General features: G+C 40.4%; 2 protein-coding genes across 3 annotated transcripts in view; both read right to left on the bottom strand.

Moving 5' to 3' along the window:
- Positions 1-3,179: 3,179 nt before the first annotated feature.
- cacng5b (calcium channel, voltage-dependent, gamma subunit 5b) lies at positions 3,180-10,125 on the bottom strand. Its single transcript, XM_061027286.1, has 6 exons — positions 9,411-10,125; positions 5,937-6,201; positions 5,079-5,165; positions 4,478-4,618; positions 4,230-4,375; positions 3,180-3,809 (listed from the first exon to the last, which is right to left on the bottom strand). Exons 2-6 carry the CDS (start codon positions 6,130-6,132, stop codon positions 3,549-3,551), a joined length of 831 nt encoding a protein of 276 aa, XP_060883269.1. The 5' UTR covers positions 6,133-6,201; positions 9,411-10,125; the 3' UTR covers positions 3,180-3,548.
- A 796-nt stretch (positions 10,126-10,921) lies between these two features.
- Positions 10,922-22,387, bottom strand: part of prkcab (protein kinase C, alpha, b) — a 98,962-nt gene continuing 87,496 nt past the window's right edge. For both annotated transcript variants that reach the window (XM_061065775.1, XM_061065774.1), the window contains 8 exons: positions 22,162-22,335; positions 21,465-21,556; positions 20,873-20,935; positions 20,078-20,216; positions 18,350-18,430; positions 17,328-17,435; positions 15,706-15,846; positions 10,922-13,259 (listed from right to left, as the gene is read on the bottom strand). In XM_061065775.1, coding sequence (XP_060921758.1) covers positions 13,095-13,259; positions 15,706-15,846; positions 17,328-17,435; positions 18,350-18,430; positions 20,078-20,216; positions 20,873-20,935; positions 21,465-21,556; positions 22,162-22,335 — 963 coding nt within the window. In that variant the 3' untranslated portion in view covers positions 10,922-13,094. The remainder of the gene's footprint in view (positions 13,260-15,705; positions 15,847-17,327; positions 17,436-18,349; positions 18,431-20,077; positions 20,217-20,872; positions 20,936-21,464; positions 21,557-22,161; positions 22,336-22,387) is intronic.

Below are 22,387 nucleotides of genomic sequence, written 5' to 3' on the forward strand. Positions count from 1 at the left end.
ACAACAAAAAAAAGCCTTAAACATAATCATGAAAAAAATGCAATGATGACGAGGATGATGATTACAGAGGTGAATTACTGTGATGACGCCGTTCAAAAGCCATGACTAGTGAGAGACAAAGATGGTTGTATTTTCAATGATAAAGATTATGAAGATGATGTTTGATGTTAATGATGATGATGATTATAGTGAAGTTATATCAGTGATGATGATGATGCTATTATTCATGATGATGTCAAAAAAAAAACCTATCAAACCCGTAGTTTTCTATGTGATTTTGGAATCAGATGAAGAAGCCTTGTGGTCAGGGCTGAATATTATCTTGTACGTCCCTGCAGGGCTCATATTAACTTTTATATTCTCTGTAAAAGCTATTGGTCACGTTGTACATTACGTGTATCTATATAAAGTATACATAAAGCTGACGGGAGAGGCACGCTGGATTCATTATTGATGCTGGTCTTGACCTACATATTTGCATAAGTGATGAGCCTTTGTTAATGAATTATACAGACACTTCTGGTACAGAGGTGCCGTTACACACTCTGTGAATGTTTATCATGTAGTCCTCCATCACGCAGAAAACAGTTCAATAACGCTGACTACAAGGTAAGTGATCAGAAAGTGAAGTCGAACAGGAGAGCTGGAGGTAACGTGCTGAGGCCCAAAGAGAAATGTGAGTGGGAGAGAAGATGTGGAGAAAATTTAACAAAGGGGAGCGAGAGCACCCTCTGGTGGTGAATTACAGGAAATGCATAAACTAACAATACAAGAAAAAATAAAAGTGTTATATTATTCAATTAAAAATATGTTTTGGGAGCTGGTGGCATAGTGGTCCATGTGCGGAGGCTGCAGTCCTCCAGGCGGGCGGCCCGGGTTTGAATCTGACCTGTGGCTACTTTCCTGCACGTCCTTCCCCACTCTCTCTTTCCCCGATTTCTGACTATCCACTGTCCTGTCTCTAAAATAAAGCCACAGAAAGCCTTGAAATAAACCTTTAAAAAACTCCATTCAATATCATTGTAGTAAGACCTCACTAAGAAACAAATATTTACAACTGTGCAACTTATATTTTCAACAATATGTTGTTAGAGTTTTAAGCATTTTATGAAATTTGACATAAAATCACAACGTTGAGAAAAATCTCTGCACACCTGAATGTGTGACAGGTGTGTCGGAGGAGAGTTCAAACTTAAAGTCAATGTGTTGCTTCATGCTGATACATTTATTTAATCAAACGTTTCCATCTTAGTATCTGATGAAGCTCGGTTAGACCCAGATGTTGTATGATTAAATGATTGAATCAGCATAAAGCGGGACAGTGTGGGTCAGCGTTTCATATTGTCTTTACATAATAATTACAGAAAGTACATTTAAAGGAAAACAGTCTGAATGAATATTCATAAAATAAAAAGGAAATAAGTCTTGAAAAGCTGTCAGTTTATACACTTTATACACAGAGATGTATGATTAGCATTCATTAAAACATCTTGAATCATCTTAATTTAAGAAAAGACTACAAGACTAATAGATGAACCACAGAAGTAAACCGCAAAGTAAGTGAAAATGAAAATAATTGCAGCCTTCATTTCACACACAAACAACTTATCATAAAGTAAATAAGTGAACGAATGTAAAGGAGAAATATGTAACAGCTCTGCATCAGTCTTGAAACCTTTCTGTGTGCTAACCTCTCTCCATCTTTTTTAGAAAAAATGGAATCAGTTCTATCTGAACCAGTTCACTCGCCCCCTCATCGCTGCAACACCTGTTCGTTTTGCTCAGAAACTGAGGGGTGTCCAAAACGGCCATGGGTGCTTTAAAACCGCCTACATTCTCTGGTCCAATCAAAAACAGAGCATTCAGGAGCAGAATCTAAAGTTAGAAGGAGGACATACTGGCTGCTGCATTGTTGTCAGAGAAGCCAGCACTTCAACATAGCATGTTTCCTTAATGTCTGATCATCTAGTAAGGTCACTTAATTCACTAGATATCTTACATATTGGACCTTTAAAAGACAAATGTTCCAAAGTAGCTCAAAAGCTGTCAACAAGCTGACATGTTAAGATACAATTCTGCCTCAACACAAAAAAGGCCAAGCACTGCCTCCTAGTGGATGATTTTTCAGATGATTAGTCTTTAGTGTAGCTACATAAGAAATGTCATTCAGAAAGAAGCATCCTCATTGACTTTACATTTTTATCATGAATTCAAGTAACAGCCAAACCAATGTGTGATCTCAGCTGGTTCAGTCTGCGTGTTTTCATGTGGACGGGTCGCCGCAGGGACCAGAGAAATCGTTATTTGATGACACACAAAAAGGAACTTTTCGTCATGTTTTACTGTTCTGGACATCATGTAGAGGGGTTTTCTTCTTGCCTACAGAGTCAGGATGTTTGAGATAAAACAACACCTCTCAATAGAAGAAAAACACAGCAGGACGGATGCTTTTTGACAGGAGTCTTGAGTCTCTTTCCTCTGTCCTTCCATTGCATCACTTGTTACATACCTTTGCTTATGGGAGAAAAGCATGTAGCATGGTACAACTTTTCTAAAGTACAGATGCTTTTCTTGTGTAATCACTAATACTGACTAAAATAGCTGGTTAGAGTGACACCGGGGTGGATCCTTGATTAATTTATTTTATTTTATGTTTCCAATGATGCATACAACTATATTATGTCACATGACAAGCAATGCCATTTGATTGCAGGAGGCAGGAGATGTCCCCTACTGAGAGGCACATCACTTTTTTTTACACCAAAAAGTCCTGCGACTACCTGCACAATCGCTTCACATTTTATGGGCACCTTTAAGGCTGTCGTTTTTAAGGTCAAGCCTCGTTTCCTACAGAATCCTTCTCGTGGTGTATACAGCTTTACAAAACTAGTGACGGCATCTTTTGACAAACAGGAAACCTGATAAAGCCCCCCTTCCCATGCAAACACACACACACACACACACACACACACACACACACGCACACACACACACACACACACACACACACACACAATTGTAGGTGCTGGACAGTTCACAAAGAGAGTATTGGTGAACAATGCAGTCTGTCATCCTGAACCATCTTGTTTAGACAGCTCAATAGCTTCAGTTTATGGAAAACTCTGAAAATTCAAAACTGGTATTGGTTGTGACTCTGTAGCTGCAGATACACTGTGCACATGTGTTGGTTATGTTATTGGCACTAAAAAGATCTGTTTGGTTCTTCTCTCTTTTTTAGATATATATTTTTGGCCCCTGTATTGAATGGAAAGCTTGCCTCTACCTAGACGATATGTTGATTCTGCTACGGCAACAACCAATTAAAATCCAAAAAAACATCTCTGACTCTAGAAACAGCAACAAACGTCTCAGCTGGACTTATTTTCAGAGTCATTAGGCCACGGTGAAGCCACAGCTGCACATGTGTAAATCATTAAAGCTAAGGTTAAGTATCTAAGCTGTACTTTTTTTCTTAAAGGAAAACTCTGCAGTCCGCAGCAGGCCTCTGTGATCCTGCAGTGACCTCTTCAGGTGACCTCTGCGACCCCTCAGCAGGGCGAAGAGGACACCTGGTCGTAGTCGGGACATTTGAGGAGAGTGGGGTAGCTGCTGCTCATCTGGAGCGAAGTATCACTCGAGATGTCGGAGGGACTTCGCCCTCGGGACCAGGCCTCAGGGTGGAGGAACTGTCCCGAGTGGTCGGAGCAGTTACTGAGGCGAGGCCGGTAGAAGCTGGGGTGTTGAGGCTGGTAGATCTGCTCTGATGTGTAACGCTTCATGAACAGGTAGACGGACATGACGCCCGCACTCTGCAACCAAATAAAGAAAATATTTAACACACTTATAAGGGTTTTTTTGTGTAAAAAAAAATTATATAATGCATTCAAATATATATAACACATCACAGCCATTTTCTACCAAAAAAACTGTTATCAAAGCTCAAATCAATCATTAATGCAACTTTTTATCACTTGTTAATCACATAAAAAATGACATACAAGTACATTGTTGATTAGATGTAGCATCGCAATTTCTCTATTTGACCACCAGAGGGAGCTACACACTCACTTTTTATTAAATTGACTCTGTACAAAAAAGCACTCAGACTTTTGAAAGAAAAAGGCTGCAGAGAAATTCAAGATTTTATTTCAGTCTTACACTTATGCAAATTAGTATTCAGTACTAGGTATTCTACTAAATAAATAAATCAATCAATGTTGTTTTCTCACCTCAGTGAGCAGGAAGGAGATGGCGGCGAAGGCAAAGGACCAGCCGTACTTGTAGCTAACATAAGCCTCACTGCTCTTTGTCCTGTTCAGCATTTCATCGTTTATACTAGAGATGTAAAGCACAAGACCAACCACCAGAGCCAGACCTGAGAGACAGAGACATAAATATTCAAATTAAACAAATGAAGAAGAAGACGAGAGGACAGACACAGAGACAAGAGCTGAGACAGGACAGGAGAGGTACGTACCCGAGAGGATGAAGAAGATTCCAGAGACAAACGCCAGGATGGTGCGGTGAGGCCGAACGTGCCCGATGTTGTTGGTGACGAAGCCGATGAACATGAAGAAGAGGCTGACCAGAGGGAACGGAGTGGTCGAGCGGATCATCTCTGAGAAGGGGAGGAAAGCTGGTGTTTATCTTATACACAGATGACTGTGAGACATCAACCTCATAGGATCCAATTTAATCTAAAAGTGAAATTAAGGAAACTTCTGCTGATCCATCCAAACTGTGGCATCTGTTTGAAGTTGTGAGTGAGGTTCAAAGGACAAGGACACTTTAAATCTAAGATATGAAAAGGAGACACTTGAACGTCATCCAATCTGTGAGTGGAGTAAAAACTCACTTAGTACACTGACTCATCGTGTAGTAAAGCTTTGACTCTGAAGGTTCTGTGAGGTGAATTGTCTGTGGGAAAAAAAGGCTTTAAGTATTCTGGAGAGGAGCGGGACAACAACACAAGGGCTCGGATGACTCAGACTCATTCGTCCGACTTCACTCAGATATCATTTCTGAGCACAAGCTAATCGGAAAAAAAATGAGTTTTGGACACTCAAGTTATTACTCACTGAGCATGTTGACTGTGGACTCTGACGTAAGCTGGACGTTCATTGGCATGATGTAGGCGATGGTGAAGCAGCGGCCAGACTCCTCACCTGAAGGACAAAAGCAAACAGGGACGTGAAAAATAACAGACTCAGACGAAACACTTAAAAAAAAGAAGTGAAAGTCCATGAGGATTTTAGAAGATGAGCCTGTAGACGGTAACAGTGGCTGAAGGACGGCTGTGTTTATAGAAAAGATGATGGGGTAACTGGAGGCAAGTGTGGAGGTTGTTGGTGAGGTCAGGTGTGCAGAAAAAAAAGAAAGACACTGAAAACAACTGTATGTCAGAAAGGGAAGTGTTTGGAGTAGAGGTGTCAAAGGACTGTTTTATCAAAATCACAATTAATCTCTGAATTTTAATAGTAAATCCTGATTAATTGCATTTTCAATCATATTTTTTTAAATCCATTATTTGGCATTTTTATGCTTTTTGTGTGTTTTGTACTGAAGTAAGGTACTATATTTCCTGTTTGGACAAAAAAAAGGCTTTTATTTGATAAGAAAATAGGAACTTCGAAAAGATCGAAAACCACAAAAAGCAAAACAAGTGAAATGTTTGATGTCACAAGAGCTAATTACTTTTGACTCGTCCACCGAGCAGTGTGAGAGCGTTTTTATTTTTAAGTGAAATGAGCCACTTAGTGTTGTCTAGATCTTCCATCAACTTTCCATCAACTTTATTTTCACAGTTTGAGTTTCCTCACACATTGCAAAGACTATTAGGGCTTTCACACTTGCAAAAAAAAAATCCTGATATTTGTCGGAGGAGCTGTAATAGGATCAACCGTCACACAATGGGAGCACAAAGAATCCACACTGACCTGTGAGGAAGCAGACTCTCCAGAGGCCGGAGTGCAGGGAGGTCTTGATGACGGTGCTCTGGTTTAGAGGCGTGATGATGCCCTCCTCCAGGTACAGCCAGTAGTCAGTACTGACCGCAACTCCCAGCAGCCCCAGGCCGCTGATTGCAAAGACGCTGCTCAGCAAAGTCAGAGCTTTCCTGCTGCACGCGCTCATACTGACAGCAGGGGGGGGGGGACCTCGAGCAGTCTGCTGTCAAAATCAAGCAACCTACTAAATGAAAATCTGCAGGAGAAAGAGGAAGGGAAGGTAGGATACTGGTGAAAAGGAGAATGGATAGTTCTTTATAAAGACTCCATCACATAGAGAAATACAACATCATTATTAAATCGTTTTTTGATTGTAAACCATTTATGTTCAAAGATTTCATTAAAGAAGCATGATGACATTTAACCAAAAAGAAGGCAAGAAAAAAAACCAATATCATTTCATAATTTCAAGTTTAAAGATAAAGTTCAACCTTTTGTAAAATACACCATTCCCTTTTTTTAAAAACTGAAGGTGATGTGTTTTGTGAGTATGCGTAATAGTCTTCACTACAGGAATAAACTGGTTAGCTTAGCTTAGCACTAAGACTGGAAACTTCCAGCACGTTTATCTCCAAATGCATCAAAATATAACGTAGGCTTCTTCCACTGATTGATTTGGAAATATCAAACTAGAGGCCTCTGTTGTGTAGGCCTTGCACAGCTGCGATTCATAAAAATGCACCGGATCAGAGCCTGAGCACTGAAGGTGTGTTTACACATTGAAGCAGACAAGCTTCTTTGTATTATGTGAATAAATCTGTATTTTTTAATTCACCATGCAATCATTGTATGGTGGCCTGTATATGTCAGAGGTACTATCTTAATGAATCTGTCTGCTGTGATGTTAATCAATGATACCAGGAACACCTTGCTGAGGCTGAGTGATACATAAAGTGATGTTGTTCTCAGCACGTATAAGTCTTGGGGTTCATCAGAATACTTGGTTGGAACTGTTGTATGACTTGTTATATCTTACCTCGCCTTAATTAATGATCTTATCTTAATGAATTGGGTAGATTAAGAGGTGCTGGAAGGTTAATGTTAGGGCTATCAGTGTTGATGCGTTAATCGTGATGAGATTCATGTCCAAAATAAAGGCATTCATTTTTTTTAAATCACATTAATCGTGTGATATTTTTCCCTATCAGTGCACCGTAGCCAAACCTTCTATGTTCCAGTGTGTGTTGTTATGGTTACATTCATGGGTTCTCTGTGTGTCTTCTGTGTTTCCTGTCTTTCTTCCTGCCTCTGTGTCCAGCTTTGATTGGCCTCATTGTCATTGTCTGTCGTTTGTCTCACCTGTGTTTGATTGCTACTTGTATTTGGTCTCTGTGTTTCATCCCTTCTGTGTCAGTTCATTGTCAGATTTTCCCCATGGTCATACATCTGTGAAACCAGTGTTTCCAGTGTTTTCCTCGTTGCTCCTTGTTTCCATTTTTGGATTTTGTTAGGAGAGTAAGTTTCTGTTTTGCCTTTTTTGTTTAAATAAATGTGTTTTTTTCTCTGCACTTGGGTCCACATCCACTTTGTTTTTTTCAATATACGGTTCAGTCTGGTTTTTGCTGCAAAGAGTAAATCATACTGAGGACTTCTTCCTCGAGCAGAAACGTAATCACCCTTCAAATATACTAAATGTTAAGTTTCACTGAGCCAACCCATCTCCAGCTTGATTGCCCCAGTGAAGTGTTATTCAGTCCACGTCACTGCTAACTCTCTGCAGCATGCCACACATAAGACAGTGAGGCTGAGTCAATAACATGTTAGAGTTGTAACCTCCTGCTGGGAACACAAATGTTCACATTAGGTCAAATTGAAGACGACTGATTTAATCCGTTTACAGCAACAAATCAGAGCAAGATCATTTAAAAAAAGGTTGGATGTTTTCATCATTCATTAAGTCATTGTTAGATGTCAGTGTGGGTATTTAGAAAACATATCAGATAGTGAGAAGTCATCTGCAGTGACATGTTGATTTAGATTCAGTGAGTGTGAATGACATACAGACAGAGCCGAGGGGGCTATCAGCTGGAGGACACACTGTCACAGAGAGTGTGTAATTAATTACACTCCATATATATCTGTCAGGTCGCCTCTCTCACTCTGAAGGAGCCACATACCTCTCATTTGTTTTCTTATTATTTTAGAATTGATCTTTTTATTGACTGTGAGAGAAGATCCTTGACTCTGAGACGTTCTCATAACAAGACAGCAGATTTACTAACATCTGCAACTTCAAATTAATAAATTGGAGACTTTACCATTTGATGGGTTTATTATTCTTTTTACAATGTTTTATGACTTTAACCCTTTAATGCATAGTGGTCACTACAGTGTACAGCAGTTTCCTGTTAAATGCATGGCTTTTTAAGGAGTGGTTTCACATCAGCTGCTCCATTGGACTTAACTAACTCATCTCTTACAGCGCCACCCAATGGCCAGCAAGTGTACCAACATTTCTCGAAAATCAAGATGGCTGAAAGAAAGTCACAAATGCCATGTGGCTCAGGAATATCTTTCAATTATGCTCTTTGAGAAGTCCAGTATCCATACATGACTTTGGACGTCATGCATTGCTGGATATTTAAATTACAACCAATAGTAATACTGAGATGTGTCTGATTTAGATTGAGTCAATGTGTTTCTATGAGAGAGGGGGCTCAAGTCCCATTTTAAAACCACCCTCTCCCACACTATTTGATCTCCCATTAATTGTCTGCTGTCCTGCTGCTCTGGAAGCCACCATGCAAAATCTATGGAGGTATAGTTTGACCTAATCAAGGATGTTTTTCCTCCTGAATATAAGAACGGAAGACCTTGAAAACTCAAAATGATTCTCTTCACCTAAGTGCACTTGTTTAACTGAAATTACTCAAAAAATATGATGTTTATGCATTAAAAGGAAATTAAATGAAAGTAATTTTTGCGTTGCACGATGAAGAGGACACTTCTTTAACTTCTCGAAATGATGAATGATACCAAAAAATCTACGTGACTCTGAATGTTGTTTGAAGTAAAAAATAACTTTAAAATGTTATGTTCATAAATCACTTTGGGGTTACACAGTCATCAACTTGTTGTTAGGCTGTAAACAGTGATTTAAAGATGCTGCACAACGACTCTGAATAAAGCAGTGAAGATGAACATCACATCAGACGTCTGAACGCCTGCATGTATATTTTTGCACTTCATATCAGATGTCAGTAATTCAACCTTTCTGTCTTCAGTGCTGAAACAAGAGTTTGACATTTGTACTAAGACCATTCTTTGGCAAACCTCGTATATTCACATGAAACGTGATTTGTGACTGCCATGAGCACAAAGGTTCATGTTAATATAAGCAGGAGGTAAGAAATATGCAAAAAAAAAAAAAAGGCTTACATTTAATTTCCAAATAATAACTCTTACTGTTTGGTTGTGGTCTGTCCAGCCTCAGTGCCGTGTTTCCCGCTCTTCCTGCAAAATATCGAGCTGAAAGTTGGTGATTCAAAATCTCCAAACAAGAAGCAACGTCTTGTTTTTGCTTGACAACGACGAGCTGGAGGGAGAATAAACTGGATCTACTTCGATTTTGCGTCAAAATTCTTTCAGTAAAACTGTAAATTGATGAAGCCGCGAGGACGATGCAACAGCGCGTGAGAGCAAGCGACGCTGTGACGGAACGAACAGAGAGAGAGAGAGAGGGAGAGAGAGAGAGACAAAGAGAGAGAGAGAGAGAGAGACAAAGAGAGAGAGGGAGAGAGAGAGAGAGAGAGAGAGAAAGAGAGAGAGAGAGAGAGGGAGAGAGAGAGACAAAGAGAGAGAGAGAGAGAGAGAGAGAGAGAGAGAAAGAGAGAGAGAGAGAGGGAGAGAGAGAGACAAAGAGAGAGAGGGAGAGAGAGAGAGAGAGAGAGACAAAGAGAGAGAGGGAGAGAGAGAGAGAGAGAGAGAGAAAGAGAGAGAGAGAGAGGGAGAGAGAGAGACAAAGAGAGAGAGGGAGAGAGAGAGAGAGAGAGACAAAGAGAGAGAGGGAGAGAGAGAGAGAGAGAGAGAGAAAGAGAGAGAGAGAGACAAAGAGAGAGAGGGAGAGAGAGAGAGAGAGACAAAGAGAGCGAGAGACAAAGAGAGAGAGAGAGAGAGAGAGACAGAGACAAAGAGAGAGAGAGAGAGTTTCAGGACCTAGGACAGCTCCCCTCGGCTCCGAAAGGAAGTGAGACTGTTGAGGTGACGTATTATAAATGTACAAAATATAACAACAACCATTTAATACAAAACTAGCCACACTGTAATAATTATGCACGAATACATCTATGCTGAATTTGAATCAATATACAAACATTTGTAACATTTACTTCCATTAAATCAAAAAACCTGAATATAGGTATTTGTGTCTTTATGAAAACTTTATCCAGACAAAGAGTCAGACTACCTTTCCTCATAAACTCCCTCTTAGACCTCTCCTCCAACAAACCATTTTGTGCTGTCCCTTCATTTGACCCAAAAGCACTTATATGCCTCAACCACTTTCTGTTCAAAATGCTCCAGCAACACTTGAAGTATGAAGATCAACTTTGCTGAAAAGCGTTGGTCTAAATTGTTTATAAAGTTGATCTTCATACTACAAGTGTTGCTGGAGCATTTTGACTTCTTTCACTCTTCATGCACCTTGTCAGTTGGTGAAGTCGTGCCAGAAAACCAACCACCTCCTGGGACGGGGGGGGGGGGGGGGGGGGGGGGGGGGACGGGGGGGGGGGGGGTCTCTGGCACCCTTATTTTGGGGGGTCAAGAGCTGAAACGTTTTTGGAAACCCCTGCTTTAGTTCAATTAGTTTTGCATCTTAGACATGTCATTCTTTCCTAAGAAGCAACAAATACTATCCTGAACTGCACCCACTTCATACTCATCAGTTCCTTTACCAAAATAAAAGCAGAGTGGATGAATATTTTTCATACTTTATTTATACACAGTATCCATCATACCACAATGAACAGAGGAACAAGAAGAATCAGGTAAACAAAAGCAGGGGCACAGAAAAAGAAACACACATACAAACATCCCTGTGGCTGTGAGTGTAGCCTGTAGTGGTTCTGTACCCTGACCGGCCTGACATTTCATCACCTGTCATGGGTCTGACTTTTTGTTTCTTGGGTTTGTTTCCTCTCCTCCGATAAAGCTTCTCAATGTGAGACATGTAAACATTCACTTTTCTCTAAGCATTTAAAAACCTCCTTTTGGTCCAGATGTGACAGCTGCAGCTTCAGTCTACACGTGAAGGAACTAATCAGAGCGCTGCAGGCTTTGGAAATTTTGGCAGTTTTATGAAACCTCACTGTTGTTGTAGCTTTGTGTGCCTCTGGAAAAAAACAAACAAACACAGCTTGACACACCTGACTGGAAAGAAACAGTTTGGCACCAGTTAACAAAAAATAACAGAAGCTTTTTTTTTTTTTCTCTTTACAGATATTTTTCTGTTAATAATTCCGCTTAAAGCCAAACAGGTCGGGCTACATTACAGCGAATAAGAGGAGACGATGGGCGGGTTTGTCTCATTCTGCATGACTATATGTGGGGTAACTCCATGCTCCACACCAGAAGGGGAGGGGGGGTCTCTGTAACATGCAGGGGGGGTCTTTCTCATGCTTAGATCAGGCCTCGCCTCATGCATGCACACGATATATGCAAGAAAGAAAAGACGGCTCTAAAAATCCGTTTGGATTCATTTTGTTACAGAAGGAGTCGGTCCTGAGACGACCAAGGCAAGAGGGCATTCAAACGTTTCACACGCGGTAGTTGCTGCATAATCGCCATGACGCTGAGTAGTAGAAAACAAACAGATAGATAGTGGAAACACGTGTAACAAGGTTTTTGCTGATACCAAAGCTACCAAAGATTCCGCCTCACGTTTCACTTCTCAGGGGTCGTCTAAACATAGAAATGTTTCAAACTGTCTATGGTAGTAAAAGCACATTCAGTTGGTAGTATAAAATCTGCGAGTAACTTCTCTTTTTGAAAACATATTTACAAAATAAAACGCTCGACATAGAATAGAGGGTTGGACGTCTCTCTGAGTAAAGCAGGACATAAAACAGGAACAAAAAAAACTCTCTTCAAAAACATACAACAATTATATGCTAACATAGTTTATATCATTAATACTAAACTTTACAGTGATACCAGACGTGTACTGCATCCTAGCGTCTACTGCTCGTACAGAGTCAGAAAAAATAAGCATGCAACAGCTTTGTGCATATGGAAAAAGCATCTTGGTACTTTTCAAACACCGACTATGTGATCCACCGTTTTCTGACCCCCCGTCCTGCATTTAACCTCGGCTTTGACATCTTGCAGCCTTTAGCTTAATGTGCTTCTGTTTGACCATGTCGAGTTAAAACACTGTCTGTAAACTTCCTACAAAACAACAGATATAGAAACAGTCCCTCGTTTGGGGATTTTTCATGTGCTGACATTTATTTTTATTTTTTTGGGGGGGGGAGGAGCCAGAGAGGGTAAAATCATGAATTTCAGAAAATGCAAAAGAAATCTGTTTCCTTCCACTTCTACAGTACTTTGGCACTCGTGTAACAGTATACTACTTCTTTTTTGTTGTTGTATATAAATATAAAATACACTATCAGCACTTCAGAAGTAGATAAAGCCAAGACAGAGCAGAAAAATATGTTCCATTCCTGTCGTGCGTTGCAGCTTTTTGCGCAGTAAGGTGGGAAACATGAGTCGCGAGGATGAGATGGAAAAATATCTTTTGATTTCCTTAATATCTAATAAACTGATAAACACATTCGTTTACAAGAAAATAACGGCTGCAGGTGTTGAGAAAAAGCGAATAAAGAACATGTTATGAGAAGCCCGGGAAAAATGATGCAAAATATCAGTGCTATGTTCTTTTTCCAGCCACCAGACGTACTGTAGTCTTCAACACTTTGCTACCCCTTCCTCAGTCACTTCTGCACACACACATCGATAACGAGTAGTCAGAATACTGTAGAGGGTGATACGAGTCTTTAGAAAGCGGGATGTTAGTTGGAGTTAGGAAGGATCCTGTAGTCCATGCTTTAGTGTTTCCTGCTCTCTCTCTCTCTCTCTCTCTCTCTCTCCTCATACCACGCTGTGCAGGGACGGATGGATGAACTGAGGGTTCATGTAGGAGAAGCCGGCAAACTCGCTCTGGTCGATGTTGGCGATGACGAGCTGGTCGGGAGGAGTGAGCACAGGCTGCGTACGTGTGAAGAACTTGTCGAAGTTTTCTGCTCCTTTGCCACACTGAAAGATTTTTAATATGAAAGAAAAACAGGCGTTAAATTGATCTTTGCACTGTACAATATTTTCCCCCAATTTTTTCCACATCCAGTCCAAACCACGAGGAAATCTTACAGAAACTTAAAGCTCCTGTGAGGAACTTTTGGTTTACTTAGATTTTGGCGGCCCCTGTGGACAAAGCAGGAACTTTTATCTTGTAGTTCATACTCGAGGTATTCATTTTGATTTGTTTCACAACCAGTAAAAACCCTCACAGAAGCTTTTTGATTTTTTTCGTTGTACCTTAAGACGCTAACTCTTTGAACAAAAGACCCTAAATAAGCCAACTGGGAATTTGAGTTTTAACCAGCTTGTCATCAAAAGTATTTTATATGAAAGCTCCTCAGCATTCGAGGACTGCTGTGGAAGTCCGATGCATAATAATAATAATAATACATTTTATTTATAAGCGCTTTTTAAAAACTCAAAGACACTTAACAATAGTTAAAAACAGAAAGAACAGCACAGTAAGGACAGACTAACAGACATTGCAACATTACACACAAATCATAAAGATAACAACAATAAAGGTAAACTACAGAAAACAGAAAATACATCACAATCATACATTAAAAGCTTGTTTGAAGAGGTGAGTTTTGATCAGTGATTTGAAAGTAGGAGGGTCGGTAACTCTAACCCTAACCCATAATGAGGCAGAAGTTGTAATTAGATTATAGAAGCTAACCCTTAGCATCCACAGTGGAGGTCATCAGCATCTCTGTGCAGCTCTGCTACAGGCTGTCATGAGCTGCTGAATATGTATATGACTTTGTGTCATGCATGGAAGCAGCACAGTCGAGACTCGTAGTGGAAAATATCTTCAGCAATGGAAATGGAAAACAAAAACAAATCCGGAGTTTAGAGTGGATTTGTGCCCCTTCTGTTTGCGACACATTTTCACAAGAGACGTGTCATCATGTCGAACATTTTCAGCTGCTCTGTAATTCAGAAATTTCAGAAAACAACCTGCTAAGCCTTAAATTGACCTTTTGTTTGCCAGTCCCTCCAGACCAATTAATGACGTAGTGTATGAACACAAAGAACTATGATCTGCCCCACAGAGCCTCCCTTGAATGGATGGATCTACTTTTAGAAACAGTTGCCTCCCCCTTCTGTGAGCGGAGACGGACACATCCGCTGTGAAATGCTGCATTTATTGTTGCCGTTGAGTGGAAGTAAAGGGAACTCTGCTCTTATGGAGCTATTTTTACTGCTCGGTGGCAGTGCGAGTGTGGCTCCGGGCGCTAAAAGCAGCGAGGAGATGGAGGCTGTACAGAGGAGCAGTGTTTCATGGTGACAGGAAGAGGTTGAGATGTCATGAGTGAGGGGGGAGGCAGGTGTCACTTGTAGAGTGGCTGGTGGCTGCAGCAGCAGCTGGAGTCCAGTCGGGCTGCATATACCATAACACTGAGCGATTGTGAGCGGTATGCACACATTCATGCACACAAACCCTCAGAAGAAGTATTGAGATCCTTGATGACACATTTGATTTTTAAAGCGTCATACTCTGCACACAGGAACACCAAGGAAACAGCTGAGAGAACAGACACACTTTATGGTGATGTGAGGTAATTAGTTCTCTTTAAACAAACAGAAGAAATCAACCTATTGTATGCATACTTTGAATTTGTGTGCAATTTCTATCTCTATGCTGAGGTCGAGACAGTTAAAGACAATTTAAGCCAAAAGTTGATGTAAAAACAATCCACCAACAAACAAGATCTTATCTGATCCCTGCTTGTTGTATTCATATTTCACTGCGGTAGCAAGAATGCACGGCAACCAAGTCACTGATTTATGGCCAATATGGTGACTGGCAAAAAGACCTCCCACAGTGTGTGGCTGGATTTAATGTATGAATAGAACGCCATATTCAGTGAAAAGCAAACTAACAATAATGTCAGAAGGCAACAAAATTAAATCCAAGTATTCCGATAAATCTTGTCCAATAAACGTGATGCCTCATCAGAGGATCCGATGCACACCAGAGGGGATTTGTATGCTAATGCGTCAATATTTGGAATATAGGTTTGCGGCTAATTTGCACACTGAAATCGTTTTTGGTCGCTTGCTGTATGTCTGATGTATGCTGATGATTTAGTCATCTTGTCACCTTTCAGTGCCGGACAACTTCTTCTTAGAATTAGCTGTAGTTATGGTGTGCATGTCATTAACAGTAATAACAGTAAAAGGAGTTTAACCTTGAAAGTCAAAAACAAAGATGAGAGGCAAAAGGGGGGGGGGGGGTCTTTTGTGCTTTTATTGGAGAGATAGGACAGAGTCAGAAATCAGGGAGAGAGAGAGAGAGAGAGTGGGAAAGGAGCCACAGGTCGGATTTGAATCTGGGAAAAAAAAACATCCAAATGAGCACACAAACAGTACACAACCTCTTCACTTGGCCTCCACTCACCACTTTGGGTTTAAAGGGCGGCTGAATCTCTCTGTTGGCGAGGCGTTCCCAGTCGATGCGTCTGAAGAAGGCCTGCTCCCTGATGTCTCTCTCGCCCTCAGAGCTGCAGCCGAGACGCTTCGACGGGTGTTTGGTCATCAGCTGGTGAGAGGAGAGGTTGGAAGGTTGTTACAGAGGAAGTCAGCTAACTGAAGGAAACGGGTTTTGGAGGGCTCTGTTCTTCTGCCACCTTTAAGAAACCTGACTTATCTGGCACCCTGTCATTCAGATTTTGTTCACTGCGGGGAACATAACAGTAAATAAAGTCATTTTACAAAATGTCCGAGGCTTTTGCTCCTTGCCTGTGGTTACATTAAATGATGTAGAAATCAGGAACATTATGCAGAGCCACAGTGACAGTCAGCCGCTCTGAAATAGTCTCAGGAAATGACTCTGCCTTTTCACGTCTCCATTTCAGTTTCAGACGCCACTTTTAATTTCCACCCTGAATCACGTTTGCTAATGAGATGTGAAGCAAACAATAAGAGGGATCAGGATTCTCTCTGTGACGATGAATGATCGCTGCACGTGCCTACAGAAAGTAACATCAGGAGAACTGATGGCTGTGTGTGCGCGTGTTACTAAAAGACCGGATCAGACTCTCCCTGGATCTTAATTGACTCTTTTCTGGTGTGTAAGTTTACTCTGAAAACTGATTTCCTTTGTTGGTGAATAATAACTATCATGGTGATGATGTCACAGGGTGATGCCCAGGTATGAGGAGGAGCAGGTGTTTGCTAAATAAAGAACCATTAACACTATGCATGAAGGTGTGATGTGTGACTCAACTGCATTGATCTGCTGCACGGTGAGAAATGATTCATCTCTGTGATCTAAGTATTATCTGGGATATTTTGCAGAGAAAAGTAAAAAATTGTCGGGAAATAAAGAAGATCATACAGTTGTGGGTATATTTAATCATGAACATTACAGCAGATAATGTTATAATTTACAAATGTCTTAACTCATAGAAAGTCAAGGGTCACGATTGTAAAACTGTAACTTCCTTAAACTTTAAAGTCCCCATGAAATAAAAAATACATTATCTCGGTTTTAATCCAGCGTGCTGTGTTAAATGTTCATTTATCTGCCATATAATATATTTCAATAAAGAATGATCTGCGTATTTTTCCATCAAAATAACTGTATTTTCTCTTCCTGTAAATGTTTCAAATGTCTGATGACTCATCGTTCAGCATTTCGTGGAGCGTCCACTTGGCTGGCTCCAGGAACACTGGAAGTCACATGTGCACATTAAATTTACTTCCTTTGTTTCTCTCAGTTTGGTATAAAAATCCTCTTTTTACAACCTTCATGTTTTTCATCTTCAGTCAGAAAAAACGAGCGTATCATGTCATTAACTTTCCAGACAATGACACCTTAAACTTCTATAAACTTCTCCTTTGTATTACCCGGCAACAGAAGCTCAATTTAAAAATCGAGACGCCAGAATGATAACAGTGTTGTGAATATTTCAAGTCTGGAGAAGTTGATTTGAATTCCCGTGCAGCGTTTATATAGAAAGAGTAGATTTCTATAACTAAAAATCAGTGGTGCTGTTTGTGACTTAAACAAACACTTACTCCCTTGCAGATGGACACGGCCTCCTTAGACATGGACTTGGGGTAAGACACGTTGTGCTCCATGATAGACTGGAAGAGCTCGTCTTCGTCCTCTCCGTCAAACGGAGGCTGAGGAGAACAGAGAGAGAGAGAGAGAGTATCACACGAGCTCACGTCAAGGTTTGGTGCGATGACAATTCACAGCTCGAGGGATGTTCTGTGAAAGCTCACAAAACACGGAGGTGGCAAAGTCGTCACTGGGAGTCACATCTGTATGTACTCTACATATGGTACTCCAGTTTGCTTGTGACCCAAAGGACCAACGCTGTTACTTATTGCTCATACTGTGTGAGTGATTATGTGTGTATTTCACCCTCAGTGAGGAAAAAAAGACTGCTAAGCTGTTGCCTGGAAACTGGAGATGTTAAAATGAATGTCTATCTTTCTGTTAAGTGTCTAAATGAGGTCAAAGTTCATCCAGAGAGAACTTTTTTGCTGTGGTTTCTTTTGCTATGGACAGGTGTCGTCCAAGGTTTAAAATCAAGTTTAGGGTCTCTGTAATGAAAATAAACAGAGACTTCTAATCATACAGGCTTCTCCAATCTTCTTAAATTCACTTATTTTTTTGGGTTAAATTATTTTTGGGGGGCTTTTTATTTCTTTATTGGAGAGACAGGACAGTGGATAGAGGTGGAAATTGGGGAGAGAGAGTGGGGAATGACAATCACAGGTTGTGTTTTTTACAGGGTCAGAAAATAAAATGATCTTTAGAGATTCTGAACCGACATCCAAAAATCGAAGATCATCTATTCACAGTGATATAGACAAAACATGTAGGAAACATTTTCAGTGTTTTTTGCTTCTTAATTGACCCTTTTCAGGGATTTAAATTCTATTGAGGATAGTTATAGAAACCCTTATAGGTAGTCAAGCTTGCAGCACAGCCGGAGTGTCTTAGAGTAATATCCACAGACTCTGACGAGCAGGGGATCTGATCCTGTACATGTAACGGGGTGGAGAGATGATAGAGAACAACATATTACCTGTCCTGCCAGCATCTCATACAGAAGAACTCCATAAGCCCACCAGTCCACTGATTTTGCATACGGCTGGTACGCTATAATCTGACAGAGACACAAAGGGAATACAATTAAATCTTGTAGAAATCATGAACACAAACTTCAACATGGCTGCAGTCAGAGACGTGCCGTCAACAGTTTCAGTGACAAACGATGTCTCTGTTACTGCTGCCAGAATCACTTTCAAACCTGTCTCTTTTCTATCAACACTGCTCAGCTCCAGAGAGCTACAGTAAAGATATCAAGGGAAACTGTGTGAACATTTCTATCATCTGAACCCCAAACTAAAAATCAACCACCATTAAATACAGTCAGCTATTTTCAGCTCCCACCACAAAGGCGCTTTCTCCTACCATCCAATTTGCCCTCCTACACCTCCCTCCCACACGCAGTCTACACACTGATACACACAACGATAATCATGCACGAGAAAAGAGAAAATCACAGCTGCACACGCCATTTACAGAGACAGAAATGAAACTATTTATACAGACTGAGCACTGCGCTACAGTTTGTTACTCTGCTGTGTTAAAGGAACTACTCCGACTCTATGATCTGCAAGAGTCAGTCCTGATGCACTTCATCAGAAAATGCAGGTTTTCTAAACTAACAACACACAAAATGTGCAAAAAAACAACTGAACTGAGAGATTCTATCAGAAAGAGAGACGAGATGATAATTTCATCAGCTTGAGGGGAAATATCTGGCAGTGATTTGTTTTTGTCTTTAGGTGTGGAGAAATGAGAAAGTCTGTTAATGTGCGTATCTAAATAAAGTTTCCTGTTAGAAATCAAAAGTATGGGCTTCCCTTTCCTCCCACCTGAGGGACAGTTTGCTCCCTTATGAGTCAGTGCAAACAGATGGGAGAGAATATGCTACATATTTATATTTATATATACACATATATAACCAAACACACAAACATATATCTCTTTAAAAATGTGACACGATATCTTCCTGTGAACTCAGAGAAACGAGCTGAAGTGACATTTTTATTTGTCTGCACGTTTCTGGAAAGATGAAAATCAGGAAAAAAGGGAACAAACTGTTTTATTTTACACTAAGAATATGTCATGAAAATAGATTGCTTCGTCTCACAGCTTTATAAATGTGACAATTTATCATTTCAAAACGAGTTTCTTTTTAAAAGTTTCCCTTTAAGGATGTCCAAACGTTTGTTACTTTTGTACTTTCAATACAACATTTTTAAACGATGCAATCTCTGTTTTTTGAATGATAGTAGTATTTAAGTAGTAATTTATGGATAGATATAGTATCGATGGTACTGGAAAGTAACCAAGACTACAGAATTGCAGGCAAACTCTTGAAATTTTTGAAAATTAAAATCAAGAAATGACTGAATATTAGGTGCCTAGGATTTGTATTTTTGTTGCCATGGTAATGAAACCAATTAAACAGGTACTTAGATTTTACTAGGATTGTATCGATGTTAAAATTCTGCTTTCATGAAAACCCTACTGCTTGTGAATTAATCCCTTAAGGTGTAGTTATAGCCAAAAATGGTTAGACACAATGACCAGCAGACCAGCCGTGTGTTGTAACAGTTGCTGATCTATTATTGGACAACATCTGTATGGAGGCGGGGTTAAGAAATATTAATTGCTGTTCAAATTCGAAATGAGAAATGATCTTGGATAAAGCATTACGGTGATTTGTACGACTCATCCTCACCTCTGGTGCGATGTAGTCCGGGGTGCCGCAGAAGGTGCGCGTGCTCATGCCGTCATACATGTTCTCCTTACACATACCAAAGTCTGCAATCTTGATGTGGCCCTCAGAGTCCAGCATCACGTTATCCAGCTTCAGATCCCTGCAGCAGAGACCCCGTGAGCATTTGTGTGCATGCATTTTTCACTTTTTTTTTCATTTTTTGTTTTTGTGACCACTGTGAAACATGCTTTATCTTCCATATCTCAGCAGTTTGATATCTCTGCAGGACACAACATATACGCAGAGAAACAAAGAATTATTTGGCCTCTAGTCATTTGTCCTTGAACATATCTCCCCTTGCTTTTTCTCTTCTTCGCTCTTACAGATCAGTCTGTGTTATTGCTCGTTTTTCATGCCTCAAATAATCTTTTCCGTCTCCTCATTCTCCACTTCAGGCAGCTATATTTGTCACAGAGTACGTCAGGATGCCAAACGCAGTGCTGGTGAGTTATTGGGAGGATGGACTTGAGTTTGAGTGCTGAAGAGGAACCAGGTGACCTCAGTCTCTGTCAAGCATGTCTTCTGTTTCTTTTGTATTTCTGTCTTTTTGTAGCAGGGAGATAAGTGTGGACGTACTCATCTGTCCAACAGCCTTTCCTTCTATTCCTCTATGTAGATCTTTTTATCTGATATGTGGTCAATTATTGTACAGTTAGCAGCCTTTGTGTGTGTCTTGTTTTTCATGTAACAAAGAACAGATTAGAGGTGAATGTGGTGCTCTGTTGCATAAAACTGCTTTCTCTCTGACTCACCCACCTGTAGATGATTCCCTTTCGGTGCAAGAAAAACAAGCCGACAGCAATCTCTGCAGCATAAAACCTGCAAGAGATGGAAAAGTAAAAAGATAAATACACATCTTCACAGTCTATATTCCTCAAGTCAGGGGTTTTGCTAGACCTAAGAAAGGGATTCACGAGAATCTCTTGCCGAAAGAAGAAATATTAAAGTCATATTTATTGGAGAAATCTGGTGCTTCAGGGGTCAAAGTGACCAGGAAGTACAAGGTTTCGAGTTTACAGTGCTGATCTCACTGTCATCAATCTAATTATACTATTTAAAGCTCCTGTGAGGAACTTTACGGTCGTGTTGCTTTTAGCATAGAGGCATCAGTAATAATGTCTGTTTCCTAACTAGATAAAAAGTCAAATAATTCAGAAAATAGTAATTTTCTATCTAAATATATTATATATTACACCTTTAAATCTTTACAGTGGTACTTTGTGAGGCATCTCAACTTTCTTGCAGTCTCATCACACAGTCAGGTTCCGGCGCTCTACTCTGACCCTGACTTCTAATAATAACATCAGATGTTGCGTACTGGATATTAATGGACCCGTCATGCACTTACACAGCCTGTGGCTCCTTGAACTTTCCCATACGCTGGATGTGATACATTAAGTCTCCCCCGTTGATGTACTCCATCACAAAGTAGAGCCGATCCTACAAAAGAAGGACATTGTTCAACAAAAAGAGCAGCCTTCAATAGATACAAAAGAAGGAGCAGTAAATCAGAGCATGAAACAGCAGTGCATTAGAATGATCCTGTGAATATCAAGTTTGTATTCTCTACGGCCTTACATCTATGGGCTCATATAAAGAGATACCTGACAGTACAGTGGCTCATACACCTTTATTATGTCTCTGAGCAGTAAATGTATTTTTCCTTGAGTCCTTGAGTCCTTGAGTCTCTACGCACACATCTGACATCATTGTAAATACTTTGTATTCAGGGGTGGTCTCGACTCAGTATCAGTTTCCTCTGCAGGGGGGCTACCAGAAAAGAGCTCCAATAAATGTACGGCAAATACAGACGTAATAACAGATGGAAAAATACACAAGGACGCTCTGGGTTTGAATGTTGGAGGCTGCAGAGGCAGCTGGTAACAGAATGATGAAAGAGAATAACGGCACATTTATGATCAGGTCAAGGGAAATATTTGCATCAAGCTGTTCTGGGAGAAGCTTGCTTTTGTGTTGTCTTGCTGCTAAGGCGCCCCAGGAGGTATAATGATTTCAAATAACCCTGAGTTTTATTTTTTACTCACCACAGTCTGGAAGCAGGAGTGGAGCTGCGTGAGGAACGGCGGTTTGTCTCTCTGGGCTAAAACTCTCTTCTCCACCATGGTACATTCAACATCGTCATCCTGGATCACCACGTCCTTCTTCAGGATCTTGATGGCGTACAGCTCCTCTGTTGACTTCATCTCTGCCAGCATGACCTGCAGGTGAAGGAGAAACCACAGGTCAAAGGTCAAAATGAAAAAAAAGGAG

Source organism: Labrus mixtus, chromosome 20, assembly GCF_963584025.1.
Source record: "Labrus mixtus chromosome 20, fLabMix1.1, whole genome shotgun sequence".
NCBI classification, from domain to species: domain Eukaryota; kingdom Metazoa; phylum Chordata; class Actinopteri; order Labriformes; family Labridae; genus Labrus; species Labrus mixtus.

Excerpts from the sequence above, each read along its gene's own strand:
- cacng5b (XM_061027286.1), bottom strand. The coding sequence starts at position 6,132 with ATGAGCGCGTGCAGCAGGAAAGCTCTGACTTTGCTGAGCAGCGTCTTT. Across the intron at positions 4,376-4,477 it reads AATCTTCTTCATCCTCTCGG|GTCTGGCTCTGGTGGTTGGT; the intron begins GTACGTACCTCT and ends TCTGTCTCTCAG. Across the intron at positions 3,810-4,229 it reads TCTCCTTCCTGCTCACTGAG|AGTGCGGGCGTCATGTCCGT; the intron begins GTGAGAAAACAA and ends ATTTGGTTGCAG.